At 37.0% G+C, this 19,892-nt stretch overlaps 1 protein-coding gene across 3 annotated transcripts in view; it reads right to left on the bottom strand.

Annotated features, from left to right (window-relative positions):
* The window catches only part of NAP1L1 (nucleosome assembly protein 1 like 1), a 32,215-nt gene that overhangs the window by 7,330 nt on the left and 4,993 nt on the right, over positions 1-19,892 (bottom strand). For 2 of the 3 annotated variants that reach the window (XM_069773438.1, XM_069773436.1), the window contains exons 2-9: positions 10,490-10,524; positions 9,708-9,796; positions 7,015-7,117; positions 3,651-3,792; positions 3,106-3,186; positions 2,715-2,843; positions 2,141-2,212; positions 1,338-1,477 (exon numbers count right to left, since the gene is read on the bottom strand). In XM_069773438.1, coding sequence (XP_069629539.1) covers positions 1,338-1,477; positions 2,141-2,212; positions 2,715-2,843; positions 3,106-3,186; positions 3,651-3,792; positions 7,015-7,117; positions 9,708-9,796; positions 10,490-10,506 — 773 coding nt within the window. In that variant the 5' untranslated portion in view covers positions 10,507-10,524. The remainder of the gene's footprint in view (positions 1-1,337; positions 1,478-2,140; positions 2,213-2,714; positions 2,844-3,105; positions 3,187-3,650; positions 3,793-7,014; positions 7,118-9,707; positions 9,797-10,489; positions 10,525-19,892) is intronic. The other variant, XM_069773437.1, reaches the window with a different exon arrangement.

The following is a 19,892-nucleotide window of genomic DNA, read 5'->3' as shown; positions in this document are numbered from 1 at the left end:
TTTGTTTTTTTTGTTTGGTGGGGGTTTGCTGGGGGGGGGGGTGTTTGGTTGGTTGGTTGGTTTTTTTTCTAAACTCTGTCCTGTTTACAGAGCAAAGTCATTCCCACAGGCTTGTCTCACACTCACAAAGAATTCTGGGGACATTAAATGAAGAAGTGGTATCAATAAGACTGTTTGCATTTGCAGAAGTTTCTGATTAGATTCCTTTTAAGACTCAAAGGAAGGGGGTGAGTTGCTTTGGGATAAGAAGAGACTCTTAGTTAAAACACAAAACAAGGGCTAGGAATAAATCACTTTCACAGAAGCAGAGTGTCATGTTACAGTGATCTCTGCCAGGATTTATGCTTTTCAAAAACAGCCCAAACTGAGAAAGACAAACAGTTTGATCAAAGCTACTCAAGCATTTAAGATTAAACCTTATAGGACATCTGCAGAAATATATTATATTAAGTGACTGGGAAATGAAGTGGTAAATAAAAGTCAGTATCAGTAACTGCAGATTAATATATGGGTAAAACCAACCCTGACTATGCAGTGATAGGCTGTAAATTAGTTGTTATCACTCAGAAGAGCAGTCAGAACATTAAAGAGACATTAACACAAAAGCAACTGAACAGGCCATGATGCATAGAGCCCTGATCTACCCATAAGGTTAATTACACACAACTCTGGTTTCTCTCGTCCTTCTGTTTACAAGAAGAGAGACACATACAGAATAAAGAGATTATTTAGTGTGAGGAATAACAGCTAATTTAAAACAAAAGACATCACTGAGAAAGGAGTGTGACAGCTCTTTAAAACCATGAGAAACCTGGAGTTAATAGGAGATGACTGTTCTCCATTTCTCAACTAGATCAACTGAAAGACACTTAGAGACAAACATTCAACACTTATAAAACAAACTGGACAAACTGCAATACAGGAAGTAAAACTGGAACAGACTTCCCAAAATGCTGCATGTCAGAAAAATAAAAAGATTAAAAGAAGTGATTGAACAAATTCTGAAAAAAGCTATTAAGGCCTACAAAAAGATAACATGATCCACCTTCCAATTCAGCCTTAGTGACGGCAGAACAGTATTTCTAGATAAATACTGATTACATTTTTTATTTATGTGCATATATAATATATGCTTGTAAGTTATATAATATAAAATATATAGTTTTATATATTGTATTGAAGTTACTGAAAAACACTAAAAACCTCAAGTTGAACCCAGTGGTTTATTAAGTAGCAGTATCTTTTCCAGTACCTTCCCAAGATGCTCTAAGTCTACAGTTGGATAGTGCTAAGGAAGAAACTGTTACATTGCCTTGAAGTTATTTATTGGCACTTACCCTGTACAACCCATGATTTCTGGTCCATCAAAGGAGAAGGGATCAGAATCATCTGGCTCTGACCTCATTCTATACGTCTTTGTCAATACTTCATTTGTGAAGTAGTCATTTGGTTCAAAATGAAATTCTAATGTGAAACTCTTAAAAAGAATTGCAGAGCAACAACTTTAGCAATTTAGCAAAGCATACCTTTAATTTCTACATACCTAAAATCCAAACCCAAAAATACACATGCAATGGAATATATCCATCTCCTCCAATATTGAAGAGGTGCACATACGCAACTTATTCTAGAATTTGCTGCCCAAGTTGTACATTAAACCTTCAAATGTCTTCATTTACCATGTTGATCTTGTGCTTTTTAGTTAATATACCGCTTGCAGTAATGACACAAGATCTCCCAGTGTACAGCTGTCCTGGTGCTAACGTATAGAGAGAACTAAATTTAAAATTTTAAAAAACTTAGCAAGCTATCTGATTTCTGGCAAGGAAATTATATCCTATTATAACAGTTATACAAAAAGTACCTGAAGGTATCAAAATCTAAAGGTGAAACTGAGTCATCAGATATTAAGCCCAAGTTATTAACTTGTCAGAATTTGAAGGTTAAATTAAGTATAAATTCATTCACATGGTACTGCAAGACTAGTACTAGCCCTTGTACTGTTTTTCAGAAGACTAGAAGCAGCTGCGTATTTCTCATGATTGCCGTAAGACAATTGGCTATCACAGACCATGCTATTAATATACAAATAAGTCTGAAGATAACACAGAAGTAATCTTGTTTAATAGGTTAAACTAACCATAGGCTGTCCAACTTCTGAAAATTTCACTTTTATATCTTTTAAGTGTTTCAGGATAGGTTCATCATGTTCCTGTAAAGAAAACACAGTTTATTCCATTTTCATAACGTTAAATTGTACACAGATTTAAGACCCTGCAGAGATAAAATGCCATATTTAGAATGAGTTTTACATAGGACGAGAACCTTGTTACAGCACTGAAGCATTTTCACGAACGTGACCAGCAGATGGCAACAATGGCTGTACAGGGCTTCCACTGCAGTACGCAATCTAAATCCGTGCAAACACCAAGTACAATTTTTAGCAGTATCTAGTACACATCTCATACATACGCTGCTGTAAGCGCATAAAGTGTATTAGTAAGATAAAAATAAGTTCAACAAAAAACACAGTAAGAAGGTATTTCAGAGTGCTCTGTGCTCTCAGTTGAATAAAGTACCAGAGATGACATCCAAGTACTTGTTCCATTTTCGCTCTCCAGACACATCAAGTAATGTACTGTTTCTACCCCTTTCTTAAAGGCACTTGGATTAAGTACTAACACAACTTTAAACAAGCCTGGACCACCACCTACCTGAACCATATCACTGAGCAAGTCCACATTCTTGAATACTGTCAGCCAAAACTCAGGAATTCCTTTAGGGTCTTCTTTTTCTTCATCTTTTTTTTCCTCTTCAAGCTTGGCTTTCTCTTTCATTTCCTCCTTGATAGAATATATATGTTAGTTTTTCTTCATTTTGAAAGAGTGCCCACAAGGTTTGTTAACAGTTTTAAGTTGACACCAGTACAGATTAAGGTTCACGTGCATGCTTTAAGCAATCATTAAGAATTATTATTGTTGTTATAAGCAAGTAATCATTAGGTACTCAATTTTTTATTATTTTTTTTTAAACTTTGGTTACTGTATTGAATCTTGTTTCATGCTAAAGCTTGAGATATTGATGAGAGCTGATTAAGATACTCACTGAAATTTCTTCTTCAGCATCTGCTTTCCATTCACATTCTTCCTCTGTAGGTTCATAAATTGCATTGATGATTTCACTTCGCTGGAAGATTAAACCAAGAATATTTTCACATTTCCTAGTCATGGCAACCAGCAATGCCCTAACCACTAATTTTCTAATCCTAAAGTTACACAATTAGTAATACATTAACTATTTATCAAAACTTTTTCTTCTAGCCCTACAAGGCAACTAAACAGTTACAAGCTTTTCAACACACTAAAATAAGCACCAAAGGTAACCAGAAAGGTTACCATATCATCTGACATCTGCTCAACTAACAAGATGAGGGCTGGCATTATTGAAGTCATTTTGGTAACCGTGGAACAGACTGAACTTTTGTCCCCCATAATCTTAGTTGATATTCACATGGATAGTAAAATTATCAACTGAATTGAATGGGCACATACAAGACCAAAGTACTTCAGAACATGCACAAACTTTCAGTTTATATTCCCTTGTGTTTTAGCTAAAGCTTATAAGTACAAATCAGATTAGCATTAAAATACCTTGTCAAATAAGGGCTGATAGAGAGCAGCATACTTTCTTTCCAGCTCATGAACTTCCTCATAGAACTTCGCTTCTATCTGTGCACATTGAACTTGAAGGTTCTTGAGAGCATTCACACGTCTTTTAACAACTTTAGGCAAGCTGAAAAATTCAGTGACAGAACTGTTACTAACACTGCATTCTAAGCACATACTGACCCCTAACTTAACCAGTCCCCTTGCAAGTTAACCAACTTGCATCAAAACAGATTTTACACTCTATTTGAAGCTTTAGAAAGCTGTACAAATCAAAACTATGACCCACTGCACCATGCGGATTGAAACTGTTAGCACAGGCTCTTAAACCAAGGTTTACCTTGGTCAGAACCAGAGTATTCCAAACACCTGGGTCAATCATGAGACAAACTTGCACAAAACTTCATACTAAAACCAAGTTTTACATTATTAATGAGCAGCATAGTAAATTCATACGATTGAGCATAATTAAGAAATTGAGGTCTTATCATTAATTAGCTTGGTTTTATGAAAGAAAGTTCAAGACAATTGAGTTATTCTTCACTAAGGAAGTTAATCTTCAAAATTCACATTTTTGTTTCACTGAGGAAAGCAGCTGGTACTACTGTCTTCTAACATATTAACTGTCACTCTCAAAGTGAGCCAGAACTGTTTTGCTAAATGAGCCAGCGTATTACACATGTGCAAAAGGAAAGCAAATAATGCAATCTTCATTATAAATACTTGTCAGCTACAACTCTTTAATACTAGTTTCACTTTAGTAAACTACACTAACACAGACTTACTGTTGGGACAGAAAGTCACCTACATCAAGGCTACTGGTGAGATTCATGGGGCAGACTGCTGACAGCCTCCATTGCCTGTGAGGTGGCCCAAACCCCAGCATATGGCCACAGAAGATTACTATGTTAACTTCCCATATTTATTTTATTTAAGCAGTTGTGCCACGTTATTTAGAACGCAGTAGTACACAACTGCTTTTGTTAGGACCAGCTTCAGGTTAGAGGAAGTAGCCAAGAATGCATTAGCTTAGTTGAACACTGAAGGTTCATATTAATTACTAAAGCTATCTTACTTCTATTAGGTATGTTCCAACATGCTTGTTCACTTTAAAATGCAGACAGAACCCTTCTCCCTGATAGCTTTATGCTCAACACGAGTATACTACTTCTGGTTACTAAGATAATATGCATACCACCTTTAAATCAACAATTCCCTTAACCTTCCAATATGGGCAAAAGTACATCTACTACACAAACTATCAAAACCGCTTGAATTTAGTCATGTATGCTCATAAAGGGTTGATAACATTCTTGTTACTCTGACATTTTTCCTGGAGTTAGTCAAGTTAATCATTTGCTGTAATTTTATCTTCAAGTACAATATCAGAACTAGCAGCAACTTAAGTGGCAAGTTCGGTTAGTTTCAAGAAAAAAGCATTAAGGAAGAAAATTAGTATGACTGCACAAATAAATCATACAACAATTGCCCACTTAATGCCACACGCATATATCTAGACTTAAGAGTACTGGTCCTAGCAATTGCATACAAAGCACTATGAAATTTCTAAGAGGTAGTGCCATACATGCAGCATGTCCAACTCTGTTATGTCAGAGTAAAGACTTTAACCCCTTTATTAGAGAATCTAGAATCTTTTGCATGTGTCAGAGCTACACTTCATTACAGTCCATGCCAACTAGTCCAAATTTCACAGTTTGTACATCCACTACCTTTATAAACTCTGTATGTTTTAAAAAAAGAAAGGTAGTTTCATGAAAGAGACAGCTCTTAAAGTAAATCCAAAAATGGAGAAGCAGACCAAGAAACCTGAACTGGACTGCACAAGTACAACAACGGCAAGTAAGACCTGTTGCTCAGAATACAAGCCATTAGCAAAAGTTATGATTACACAAGAACACAACCTCCTGCAAGCAGCTGAGGGAAATTCTACTCTATGAAAGTAAGTTTCCTTAAAATTATTGTGGCCAGACACAGGTGAAGAGGTAAGTTATTGGATGGCTGCTGAGCAATTAGCATATTCTAAGCCTGAGCAGACAGATGCGTTCCTGGAACCTCTTTACTTTCCTACCACCTTATGCACCTAGTTCCTTAAGAGCCCACATAACAGGCCCACATAATCCCAGATTCCTACTGACTTCTGTGCCATCTCAGTGTCTAGACTCTGTAGACAAATAAGCTCAGAATAACACGTGGGAAGGTGTGTAAGAGGCACCTGTGAAGTATGGTTAAGTCAGCATGCATATGTTGAGAAAGCGCACACTCAAGTTACACACATTTTCCAGTTATGTTCATACTGGAAGTTAGGTAAGAGTTTGGTACAATGGCAAAGTTGCAATGCTTTTGTAATCAAGAATGCACTACTGTACTTGGAATTGATGAAGAAATGGTACAGTATCTTAGAGAGCAGCTGACTAGAAGAATGCCATGTAAATCAATGTTACCACTTTTGTTCACTTCTTAGATCAAGGACCTGAAAGATTAGTAGAGGTTAATTAACATCTGTTGAAAACCAGAAGAAAAATATTGGGTATAGAATGCCTGTAGTGTACAGTATCTAGAAGAGAAAGAACCTGGGTACCCTTTTGCCTCCATGCTCTTTCTTGGGCCAGTATTTATTAGGGAAGGCTGTTAGTTAAATGGGCTTTTCTTCCATGCTATCATCTGTAACGGGAAAGCAGTACGAGTAGGAGCAGCAGCAATGCCTGTTACTCAGTAGCTGCCCCAGTTCACGTCAATAGCAATGTAGGACCCTATCACAGCAAGACAGTTGTATGCTTTACAATTCTCGTGGATGTGGTGAAATGTTCATACACAACCAGAAATTACATGAGAGCCAGAAAATTCTATCTGTTAATGTAGATAAAGAAAATTTTAGCAATATATTGTTGCAAATTTTGATACATAAGACAACCACATGAAGTACAGATACAACATTCCTAATTTTATTAGCTACTAGTTACTACACTCTAACCCAAAAATTACTATATTAGAGACATTAGGTCTCTAAGTATTTGTCCATGCTTAAGATAACTGAAGACAAAAAGAAAGCTACAAAAGACATTCCAAGTAGCAGGAAAGTATCTTCTGAAAGTGCGCCATATTGTTAACTACAGGGGACAGGGTCAGCCACTGAAAATATTTTAGCATTCTTTTCTTCATAAAAGCCCAAATAAAAACTATTCAATTCTGAGATGCACTACAGACTATATTAGTCTTCCTGCTATCTGGGCAGCACAGTGGTTTATGACTATTAATGCTACAGACAATACTGTTCAGAAAGCAAAAGAACCATTTATACTACTCTGCTCATACTGAACAAATACCGTACCTTTCTATATATCCTGTAGATGTTCCTACCAGACCATCAAGTCTCTCCTGAAGGGCTGCAAGAATCTGAGGATTCTGCATCATCTGCACAGTCAGCTGCCGAGCTAAATTAAAGAAGAAAATTACATAAGTGCAAAGTGCATCTTTTGGACTAATCTTGAAAGAAAAGTTACTTAAATACTATGAAAGAGCAGTAAGTTTATTATATATACACACTTGTAAATAGAAATATAGGCAAAGAAGTATTTCAAACACCTCTCCATTTTGGAAGCATGGATCAAAGCCATCCTATTCTGAACATGGGAACAGCACCTGGATTAAAATGACCACTATTGAGCAAGGTGAGCTCTTCTGTTAAAAGGGAAGGTTTTATATGATGCCCCTAAAAGCAACAGTTTTGCCTTGACTGCTTTTATTTTGAAGTCATTACAGAAAGGCAACGTAGAAGAATTTGCGCTTTTACTTTAAGAGGGGAATAAAAATTGGAAATGGGATTTTCATTCCATTTTAGGTAAATGGAAAGAAACAAGACAGTTTCAGACTTGGATTTAAAACTGCTTTACAAATCTACATTTACCTAATTTTTCCTGCAAAAGAATAAATTAGTCATCAGAATAGTCTGACATTATTGACTACAGAATATCAGTACTAGGTCCTTGAAGTCTATCATCTACATCTTTAGAAAGCACTTTGTCCAAATGGGAAACCTGTTTTAAACTACAACGTAGAAGTACATTTAAAAACCATGCAAATTCCTAGCCTAAGTGTTCTCATTATCCATGTTAACATCAACCTTTTTACCCCTCCTCAAAATCTGTGCCTCAACCTGCAGAAATTAATTTCACAACTTCATATTTTTAGTAAGAATTTATGATCAGTTTTTATCATGCTGTTTTGCTTTCCTCCCCCTATCCTAAACATATGCAGATAGGCAAACAAGTACTTTGCATTCCTTACGAGATACTAGGTTTATATAGCATTCTTCTGACACCTTCAAATTAGAGTGAAGCTTTTGAATCCTTCTTGATACACAAGGCTTTTGGAAATGACATACCATTTTTCATTTCCATGCCCTTCATTGCAGTAACCACATGTGAATATTCTCTCCCACTTTTATGTCCTAGCACTGAAATTACATGCTGAAAAGTTATGTTCCAAGCAACATCCAAAAGTCTTGTTTCTCCATAATCATTGCAATCAGTTTATATTTTAGCAGTAGAAGCTGCAATTACTTCTTAAAGGTACTACCTCACATTAGTCAACACTATTCCTCTTGTCAAGGTATCTAGTTTTCTCTGCTCCTACTATTCATTAGTCTTTCCTATACACTTGAAAACCTACTCAATTTTGCCATTTGAGTATGTTGCCAGTTACTTTTTAATACCAAATCAGTATACACATCACACACATGGTATGCCAATACCAACAGCCTCATCTCCTCAAACTGAAATCCAACCACATATTCTGTTTTGCAAGTTCTTGGATCCATGAACACTATTTCTTCAAAGAGCTTTCTTCTAAAAGCATGAGTGCTTTACTTGGTGTCCAGAGAAGGACCTCTGACATTTAAAAATTGAATTACCTAGATTAAAAAAGGTAAATCAGCAAAACCTAAGGAAAAATTGTGCATGAAAAAAATATTAGAAAACTAGACAAGCAAGAATTACATATGTAAAAGAACTGCTTAACACTGTGTCAAGTTTCCCTACTACTGAAGCATGTTTCTGATTTATAAAATCCAATTTTCCTCCAAGATTCCTATAGTATAATTACCCCTCAGATCCTCATCTACAATAGCTGGGATAAATCACTAAAAATACACATTATTAATCTCAAGGTTCCTTTGGGACACCTGAACGCTTACCATTTAATTACTGTAAGCTATTCATCAACTGACCAGTGTGTTCCACAGAATTTTGCATTCCAGTTTTGAAAATACTTTTTCCAATAGATATAGCAAAGCCTCTAACATCATTCTGAGCAAAGTTATCCTACTTTTCTTTAGTGTTGTTATTCTGTTCAAGTAATCACATAATGTGGCACTACCAGCAGTCCAAATCATTTTATTGCAGAGATTATCAGTTATTTCTCTTTTGGCTCTTCAGATTCTATCTGTGCCCCCAGCCTTTAACTACAAAGCATAAGTAAGACTGTTCAGCACAGAGAAAACAAGTATTCTGATACATATTCAGGTTTTTTTGTTGAGGGGAAAAAAAGAAGGATTTTTTGGTTTTAAGAGTGGTAACACTAAGCGTGATATTTGTTCTGTTCACAAACAACTCAGCACCAAATTACTAAGCAACTGTTCAAAAAATGAGATACACACACATATGTATCCGATTTTTTTTCTACCCAAAGCTTCACATTTTAAAAGCTTTTAGCTGTTGTTAGTTTTGAAACAATCTAGTCACATACCCACAACAATCCTTTCTTTCCCAATTACACATCCTTACAGGGGGCCAGTGCTGCCTGAACTGGTACTAACCATGACTAAAATGAGTGACTGCAGACAACTATTAAAAAAAAAAACCACCACACAACTGGAAAAAAAAGTCCTTGCTTCAGAATTTAAATACAGTCGGCAAAGCGTAACTGCTGATGCACATTTCCTATTATTTTAAGCAGTAAACCCTTTTTTTAACACATTAGAAAGTACATACGCAGCTGCTTAGAAACTCTTGTTTACAACATTACCTTTGCTGTTGGCATCTTCACCAGTTTCTTCTTCTTCTACCTCTTCAACATCTTCCATATCTTGTTGATCAAGTTCAGACTGTTCTTTGCTATTAGGAATATTCAATAACAGCATCAAGAAGTCAATTTTATAAAATACTATAACAAGCTTAAAGAGCTCAAATTAGAGATCATCTGGGTAGAAGCAAACTATTGCATCAGTTTTGATCTATGACAAACTATAAGTCTGAATAGCCAAACAAAGCCAAATTTGTCTTCATGGATTCAAGTTTCACATTTTACAATCTCAGAACAGTTTGAAGAACTAGCAGCTTTCCAGAATTTTGAAGATTCGTTTTTACAAAAGGATTCTTTCAGCCTCCCTCTGCTCTACACATTCTCTTTGTTAAGATGTGCGGGCCTTGAGAACTGAGGGTAGGTTTACCTGAACTATACTTTGAATGCTGCAAAATATGAGCATTCAAAGTATAGAAAAAACCCACTACATACAGTGAAAGAATACTAATGGGCAGTACTATCAGTTTTTCCCCTCCAGAATTCCAACTAACATAGTAAGTTGACTGCTGCCTTCTCCCAGTTTTAGATTTACTTACAATTAGTATCCCAAGCCCATCTGGCATGAGCAACTCAAGCTTTTCTCCCACATGCTATAAACCTCACATCCTGCCACAGTGCCAAGATCACTACCCAGACCCTGTCTATCAAGTGTCTGGAGATCACAGCCATCTGAAGTACAGCATAGGACACAGTCAGAGCTTCAGTAACCTACAGATTTTACTTACTTGTCTATGTCTGCCATTCTCCTGGATTTCAAACCCTAGAGGAAGAAAACAAAAATGTAAGAACAGCAGCACTAGACTTCACTTACAAGGTCTACAGGCAAGTGCCATAATACTAAAAAGGAAAGAAACACAAACCATGCTAGGTTTAAGACATAGGATAAATACATATTATAGTCTGAAGACTCTCCCATGCGCTTTTTGAGATCTCATTCTAAAGTATACAGAAATACTGAAAAGCTTTGTCCTGGTTTAGAACCAATAGATCTACTCATATCAATTTAAATAGCAGCAAAATGCTATGTTGCGTTTTGTATCATAGGACTGTATTAATATCACAGATTGAAAACTAGTCCTGTCTAAGTTTAAAAGCGAAATACAACCTGAGAAAAACTGAAGCAAAAAGGGTGCTAGAACCCTTTTGGTAACCGTTTACTCATTTCCAGCACGTAATTGCAGACAGAGGATACTTATAGCTAAATCAGTTTGGTTTAATACTAAAGACACTTTTTTGTGGATTTACTTTTAATCCCAACTTTACAAACCCAATCCAAGTAGTTCCTCAGAATACTCACAGAATCGCAATATTTAAAAAAAACTGATGCCAGGTGCCAAGGTATTTAATATGACTAATTTCCATGTCCTGAATGATCAGAATTTTCTTAATTAAGTATCTCAGTATCATCAAAAACACATTCCAGACAGCAACTACAAGCCTTATACGTTGAGACTATTGCAAATCTTGCATACCATGAAGCACCTATGTTCTCAAATGTATTACAAGATGAATAATATTTTCCACCAGCAAAACAGTACGTAGGCGTCTATAGTCTCCAAAAAGATGTTTCAGGTAGCCTGAAGTCAGAGACAATACCACACACAAGAAAACACTGTCCCATTACTGCCATCTTAGGTCCAATGGTTCAGGAGACACCAACTACCAAGAATAATTCAATGGCCCAGGAAGCATGGAAACCACTGCTTTAGAGCCCCCATTTTAGCTGCTGTCCAGTAAGCTGAACAAATTCAAGTTTTCTTCAAGAAGTTCAACTCCTTATAATGAATTCCAACGAGAATTTTAGTCAAAGTTTTGGAGGTGTGTGTTCAAGAGAAAAAAATGAAAATTGCATTTCATCTGTCCAAAGCATGTAACACAAGAGCACAATGCCAGTAAGATCAGAACATTACCAGTCAATATGAAGACACATGTTAGAATCTAAACCTCAGAATTTAACACCTCCATTCTACGTAAATATGATCAAAACATTTTCTGGTGTCATTAACTAGTTTCCAAGAATTACATGGAAGGAAATAGCTGATGTCTCTATTTAGGACCACAGCTTTACAGTGCTAATGAAGTATTTAGGGGACTGCACGTAATCAAAAATGTTCAATTCCCTAGTATGCTGAAAAACTAGAGAACCAACTACTTGTCCATCTATTTCAGAAAAATAGTATGGTATTTGCTATTAAATAGAATGGCAGCACTTCTGTAAACCAAAGGACATCTAACAATTCAGTAAGAAATCAAGGAGTTCCAGTAACATTTTTGACTAATTTTAAGTTTCTTGAAATCCAGACACATTTGCTTGTCTTGTGACTTCAGGTTTACACATGGATGCAAGCTGTCTTTATAACAATTCCAAATAGTCTCCTTTGGATACCATTCTCAAAAGACAGCATGGACTAAAGACCTACAGAAACTGAGAACATACTACAATTATACAGAGACATCTAAATGTGAGGTGTTTCTTGAGCGACATATTTCTGATTTGCAAAAGATTTTATCCATGCAAAATATACAACTTTTTCCTTATGCATGTCCTCTTGTTCTTCATGTAGGACCTTTTCAGGGAGACTGGTAGAATCACTGTGCAAAAGAATACCAGATGCACAGTTCACCTGCCTTTCACACATTTTTATGCAAGTGTGACAATCACATTCACAAACTATTATTGCTCCTTGCAGAGATCAACATTTCCTCTCTCTGTTCTCCCCGTCAAATACACAGCTTCACTTTCCATAAAACTAGAGGCAGTTCTTTCAACAAAGGTGTGACCAGTGACAACACAAATGCTGTGGTCTCACCAAGCCAGTGGGCTAGATGAAACAGTAGCTGAAACACCTCAGATACAGGTTTGCTGAAAGAGACCAACTTCTACAGTTCATTTAAACATTTTTTTCTAAATGAGGACATGAGATTGGCTATGACCAAGTCATGCCTAAAAACTTTAAGAAGTATCTATCCCACCTCCAACACTAGCCATTAGTAGATGCTTAAAAAAAAAAGAAAAAAGAAAAGGAAAAAAAAAAGCAATGACATGGCAAGAATTCCACCAAAAACTCTTCTAGCTTTCAATCATATTCAGAAAAAAAAAAGCTGGCTCAGGAAGTACCTGGCTCAGGTATTTGACAATGTCATAATAAATTTTTATTTCATAAACTAGCCCTCATCTTCCCTGAAACCATGCAGGTAAGCTGATGTTATCACTCAAGTAGCAACGTGCTAAAATCCTGTTTGTGAGTTGCAGCATTCAGCTCAGAGATAACTAAGTCAGATTTTTCTACACTGGGCAATAGTGTAGCAGAGAAAGTTTCACCAGCAATCTCTGTTCCTGAATTCCTCAGCGGGCCCTTGTTTTCACCATTCTGAACAACTACTTGTCATCAGCAATCTTCAACCTTCCACTGTTCACCCCTCTTTCCAAGATCACATATGACTGTGCTGAAGGCATTCATCTCATTACAGCACCCTGTGGAAGTCCAGCATCTGCCTGCCTCTCTCCTCATTGCAAGGGACAGTTACTCACCCTCTGCTTCCTGGCTTTTAAAGAGTCCATGCAAGCACTGTATGTTTTCCAACTATGGCCCAGTTTACTCAAAGACTTTGAATAACACTCTTTAAAGATTTTTTTGGAAATTAAAATAGACTGTATCAAGCAGCTGTCAACTTCAGAGCCTCCCTCCAGTGTGTTCCTATTTGCCTCATCCCATTTTTCCTATTCTCCTTGCATCAGTCTTTTTCGTGTCTCATCCTTTGATCTTCCCTCCACTTTTTATACAACTCAGTATCAGAACATTTGCAGTTGGAAGAGTTCTTCTGCAAACTGAGGAGATACTACTGTTTGTCATGACACTGTCATCTGCCAGCTCTAGACAACAGTTCTTTTATGAGGAGGCTACAAGGCAGTATGCCAACAGAACTACGTTGGCAGACATTTAGACTAATCTGCACAACCCACTAGCATGGATATATAGCTGCATCACATTCAGTTTATTGTCATTTACTTAACCATAAGCTTCTCTGCAACACAGTTCTACTGGTAAAAAAAAAGGTAGAGGCAGAAAAGCACTGAGAAAATGCATTCCTTAAGAGCAAACAGCCTCCGCTATTTTTGCACAATGCCTAATAGAAGGTCCCAGTCTCATATCCAGAGCTTCAGATACAGTATGTACCACAATCAGTAACACTAAAATACATCACTGCAGTATTTATTTTGCAGTATATCCCCAAAACTAAATCTTTGTATATAGTACTCACACCACTCAGCTTTCCACATGAAAGAATCAGCCACCCTTCCCAGTTTGTTTCCTAGGTGCATTTAGGACTGTGAACAGCTGCTGCTCCTTGGCACATGAGCAGCAAGAAGCATTCACTGGTATCACTCAAAGTAGTTCCTGGGAGATACCAGTTGTCAGTGCAGCATTATAACAAACCTGGCTACAGCTGGTGTGTTACTTCAAGCCTCAGTGTCTAGGTGATTGCTTTGGACTGAGATACTACTGAAAATCTAGGCCTCCTGACTGCAAGAAAAGGCTTATGAGTACCAATAAAGGGTAGCCTCCTCCCCTGTTCAAAAGCCAGCAGGCAAATAACCTCCTTATTCACTAAATATTTTATTTCCCTGTTACTTACAAACAGCTACAGCCAGTAGCATTGCATTATGGTCAAATAGAGGTGCCCAGAGGCTTCACTTACAATGTTTTGCTGCTCACTGTAAAAATATGCAGAGGAAAAGAAATAGTTCTCTTATCTTTGCAGAGCTTTAAAGAGAACGTATAGGAAGTTCATACTACAAAAAGGAAGCAAAAGCACAGAAAAGCAAGCTACAGTGAAAGTTTTCTAGAGGCTGAAGTTTAAAACCTCTTTCATACAGGTAGCTTAAGCTTGACCACAAGCCTGCCTGCCATCACAAGAATCATGTTCTTTTTCGAAACGGAAAGGTTAGGAGACTGGTAATCCAGGACAAGCTTAGCTGCAGTTTTGAATGCATCCTGCAGAACTACTAAAAACTAGCAGAACTCCCTTAAAAACTTAGATCTACTCAAAACAGTATGAAAATTTGCTATTTTCATGATGTTTAAAGGACACTTCACCTCTTTAATCCATCATGGTTTTTAAGAAATGTAGTTTGATACATGCAGAAACTAATAATGATATTGTCATGTGTTCATCCTCAAGTTACCCATTAGTAAGCTTTCAGTTTTCAGGGGTTATTGTTTCTTCACTAAGTAATTTTGCTCAAGTGAAGACAGAAGCACGAACTGTAAATATTCAGCCCTTCCCAGACTTTCCTTTTTTTCCCCAGTCTGCCTTTATCCACACAGAAACCAATCTGAGTTTGCACAGCAGCACCAGCCACGTTACAGCTAGGACACAAACGCTCTGGTGAGAAGCCTTTCCTTTTTGAAGGTCAGCTTTACACGTCCCAAGTAAGCATGACAGTATTAGATTACCCTGACATCCACTCAGCCTCAGGAAGACAGGTCACAGCGAGGTGAATTAGGAGTCAGCCGAGGAGGCAAGGCATTTCTGAGACACAGTTCCTCCAGCAAAACAACAGCTTTTTTTTTTTTTTTTTTTTTTTTTTTTTTTGCACAAGCCCTAAGGCTGGCAGGCCACCAACAGATCTCAGCTGTTCAGCATCTCTGTGGATACCGTACCACACAGGGTACCCACTCCCTTTTCAGGAAACACCATTTCCCCTCCTCTAGGGAAATTGCTCACACAATTAGCTTGCAATAGCAAGTAGAAGAAATTTCTCAAGTAGTTCAAGGGACACAAATGGGCTTTTTGAGGATATTGGACCCAAGCTACAGCCAAGCCTTGTTTACTCACATCTTTAAAAGAGATCTACCCTTTTGCCCAAACTAATTTCCTTAGTAGTCAATAATTCAGAGCACTGCAAATAAGTCAGCCTGTCCATAGAATAGCATATCAGCCTCTTCATGTCTCTGGCAAGCCTTGGGCAACTGAGAGCAATACATTAACAGAAAATACCTAAACCAAATGAACCCTAGGTGGGATTAAGAAGCTGCAACGTAAGGTAATAAACTAAGTGGACTAAGTCAGATGTCAGTGAAGAAAAAGAGAGATCCAGCTGGAGGACAGCTAGTTGTATAAAAAAAAATATCAGGATTAAGTCCTGTAAGCTATTTGCAATGCATGCAGAAACCAAAGGTGCCAGACAAATGACATCATACCAGCCAAGTTCAGCTCTCACTACAGACTGGGAAACTCGAGAGCAATATATTCACTGAAAGTTACTTCAAACTGATGTTCTTGCCTAGCATTCCAGGAGGGCAACTCGTAACATTTTTCTTTACATAATCAGCACCAAAAAAGAAAACACAAATTAAAATAGTAGTGTAGGTCCATCAAAAGATGCTCTTTGACTGTAGCTGTTCAAAATAATTGTTTGGGGTTGTTTGCTCAAAACCACTAAGAGAGGTTTATAACTTTAAAGAACTCACATGCTCTGCATAGTACAGTTTCATTTACATGTCAGAACTGGGTGAATTGTTTAAAAAGTGCACAGTACGTGGCACAGAGTTACACACTTCAAATTTTTTGGTACTAAGACCTAAAAAAACATATCAATCATTTCACAACTGTTAGTAGAAGCTATGGTACCAACCACCAGGTAGGAAAATTGTTACATGAGAAAGGATCACACAGTTCAGTAGTAACTAAGAGAGCATGTAGCTCCTCTTCAAAAAAAAAGTAATTGAATCATGTATCAGATTAAAAAATGCCATTTCAAAAGGGAATCAAGCAGAAGACCAAGTGTTTCCTTTTTACTTCTGTGATCAAATTCATGAAACATCTACTATCATTAGCATGGAAATTAGTCCTGAAACAAGGGGATATTGCGCCTATCATTAACATGGCAGATAAGCAACATGTTACAAACAGATTATATCATTCATATTATGGAAAAATATGCCTTCTTAGGAAAGCTGAAGGTCAAAAAAAAAAAACCCCCAAACCAATCTCAATTAAGTAAGCAGGGTAGTCCTATGCCAGAACATCAAGATACCACATCTATTCAATGAAAGACATTATCAGACACTGAACTCTCCAGAGAGAATTTCCTTTTATTAGTGCCTCAAAGTCCTTCTGTTAACAAAAGATTTCTGAATGTTAATGTAGAAGAGCAAAAAATGGACTAATTTAAATTTTCAAATCTCGAGTAGATAATTAAGACCGTCTGCCCAAACACAAGCACAGAAAACAAGTGTATGAGATAGTACTAATATAAAGGCTATCAAGGTCTGATAAAGAGACTAAGGAGCTAATGGTCAATGGAAGCAAGGAATCCACATTCCTCAGTACAGTAACAAGAAGGTGCCACAGGACCCTTGCAGTAACTCAAATCCCTCTGTTTTGTTGCAATTTATTGTGCAAGCACCAACTCATCCACTATGTCCAAAAGACAGGCACAGTCAACAGTGGAAATACTAACTGGCATGGTGATATATGGGAATCTTTAGCAGAAGCTCGAGTAAGGTCTTCTGGACCAAGCAGAGAAGGATTAAAAAATGCAGATGAGTAGTGGTGTTTCACAAAACACACTCAAGAACTTTTAGCTACACGCAAGTGCTAAATTGACCAAGACAGGAAGCACTCACATCACCACAAGGGAAATACGTCCCCTTCATAAAGGGAACACCAAGCTTCGCTGCTGAACAATGTTCCAGTGAGCTAAAGCCAATGTAACTGGCAAATGCTGCTGGAAAAGCTTATCGTGGTTCTTTCTTAGCTATGCATACCCCCTTCTTTTCATCAGCAATGTCTGAACGGCTGTAAAGTTAAAAAAAGTGCTAGGTATTCCTTTGGACAGGGCTAGACCTGCAGTTGCATGAGTAACAACAGGGTCAAGAGATGGAGGCTGCCACAGGCAAGTACCTTTTGTAGCAGCTCATGAGTAGAGTTAGGCAAGTTTGAAGTTACTGTGCAACTGTATGCTACAACATCTTACCTTGTGATAACATGGCAAAATTCAGAAACTGGCTGTAGAGAATAAAAACACTAAATCACGACAATGCTGAAACAACACAACACAATTAATTGAAACTGTCTGCTCTCTCCCCTTCAAGTGGTATATTTTGCTTTTCCCAGTAATTCCTGAGGTATAAACACCAACTTCAGCCATTTGCCAATGCAACTATTTCACTAGTGCTTGCAGGCCTCTGTACAATACATGTTATGGCATGAAAACCCAGATTTTCCACATTTCAACTTTAAAGTGGTCTACAACTTGCATAAGAACATCAGTTACATGATGGGAAAAATTTAAATTCTTCAAAACAAAACAGAGTGATCATATCTAGAACTCAGTTACTAGTAACTGCAGGGTTCGCTTTCATTCATGTGGAAACACTTTTTAGAGCTTTTCCCTTAACTGATTTTTAAATCAGGAAATGAAGATTCAGTCAACACTGAACTCCTCTATTTTTGTAGCATTTTTATTGAATTTAGGTAGTCCCTGTTTACTCTTGCAGCAAAAAAAGACAGTCTCCATACAGAGAAGGAAATGAACTACAAAATTACAATTTATAATCAGGACTGAATTATACCTGCATGTTTGTCTCTGCTACTGATCCGAGCTCCCTGATCATGTTCTAAAAATAGGGTAATTAACACACAATGTGGCCTTTGTTCTGGATGCCAAGATTCTGTAGCAGAAAACCTACCAATTTCTATTTAGAACAGTCTTTCATTATCAGAAAAGTAATACAGAAGTTTAAATTCAATCGGAAAAACCTAAACAAGGATTTTTTTTATTTTCTTTTTAAACAAACTAATCAGTATAGTTCGTTGCAGTTTCTCCTTTCCATCACTGATAATGGGAAAACAGCAGCCATCCTGAAGGGCTGAAATCAAAATCTTCATATACAAAAAGATATTTAAAACTTCTTAAGAGAGTATTTGTCTACACAGTTCATGTTGGTACAAGTATTCAGGTTTTTTTAAAAGTGTCAAAGTAATATAAAAACCGCTTCAGGTAGCAGGCTGCATTTTAGCAGTTTAAAAGACCAACTTTTGCATGCCACAACACCAAACAAAGGAATGGAGAGTGTCAGTTGACTGCTGAGATTGTCACATAATCAAACACAACCATACTGGCAGTTACACTGTTATCTGCAAGACTCACACTGCAGCATTAAAGTTTTTATCCAATGTGACTTAAAAATCATCTAAACATACTTATCTGAAAAGAAAATTTAAAGAACACCGAAAAAACACGTACAGGTTTCAAAAGCATGTTTTTTGCTGGAACATCTGATAAATGTAACATTGTAAACTCATTCACTCCCCAAGAAGCCACTGAAATTCCTAAAATATACTTAGCAACTTTTTTGTTAGCTTTAGTTCAATATTTTTTCCATGGAAACAAAGCGATTACTAAACTGTAAACCTTAGAACATCCAGTTTTCAACTAACAAGCTAGCATTCACTAAAAAAGAACACAGCAACAATCTAACTTTGACACATTTTGGAGGCTGTTGGGGTGAGATGTTACACACGTGAGATGTTGGTAGTAAGACCCAACAGAAGTATACACATGGTTATGGTTTCAGTATGTCACTTTCAAATGACTACAGGTGCAGAGATTAAAAAGCACTTGTAAACATATACTACACCTACTGAGAAAAACTTGAGCCAAGGAACTTGAGCCTTATTTACAAAGTGATCTTCACAAACATTTTCTTGTGAATTTCACTCAATCATGCTTTTGGCACCAGTAGAAGTATCTGATGCCTCCATAACAGTGAAGGTGATAAAAGAATCAAGAGGCCATATCATGAAGATCTCACAAAAATAGCGAGCATGTTTCTGATGATGCTACCTTGCACATACAAGGAACACAATAAAGCACTTATACGAGCTCATACTTAACCATCCCAGGTCAAGATGAGTAATTTCCAAAACTGAAGTATCACAGAATTAAGAACTCCTTAAAAGGGTGATCCAAGCGAGGCAGAATAAATAGTACTAAAATCTAAAGTAACATATATTGAAAGAAGCAAACTAATTTAGATTTCAAAAGGTCTAAAAATTGCTGTTCAAAGACACAGATATAATTGCATGCAGCCCACTGAAGACTTCTACTCAACATGC

The sequence above is a fragment of the Haliaeetus albicilla genome, chromosome 28 (genome assembly GCF_947461875.1).
Source record: "Haliaeetus albicilla chromosome 28, bHalAlb1.1, whole genome shotgun sequence".
NCBI lineage: Eukaryota > Metazoa > Chordata > Aves > Accipitriformes > Accipitridae > Haliaeetus > Haliaeetus albicilla.
Note: the sequence above shows the minus strand (reverse complement) of the source record. Positions and strands in the feature narration are given on the sequence as shown.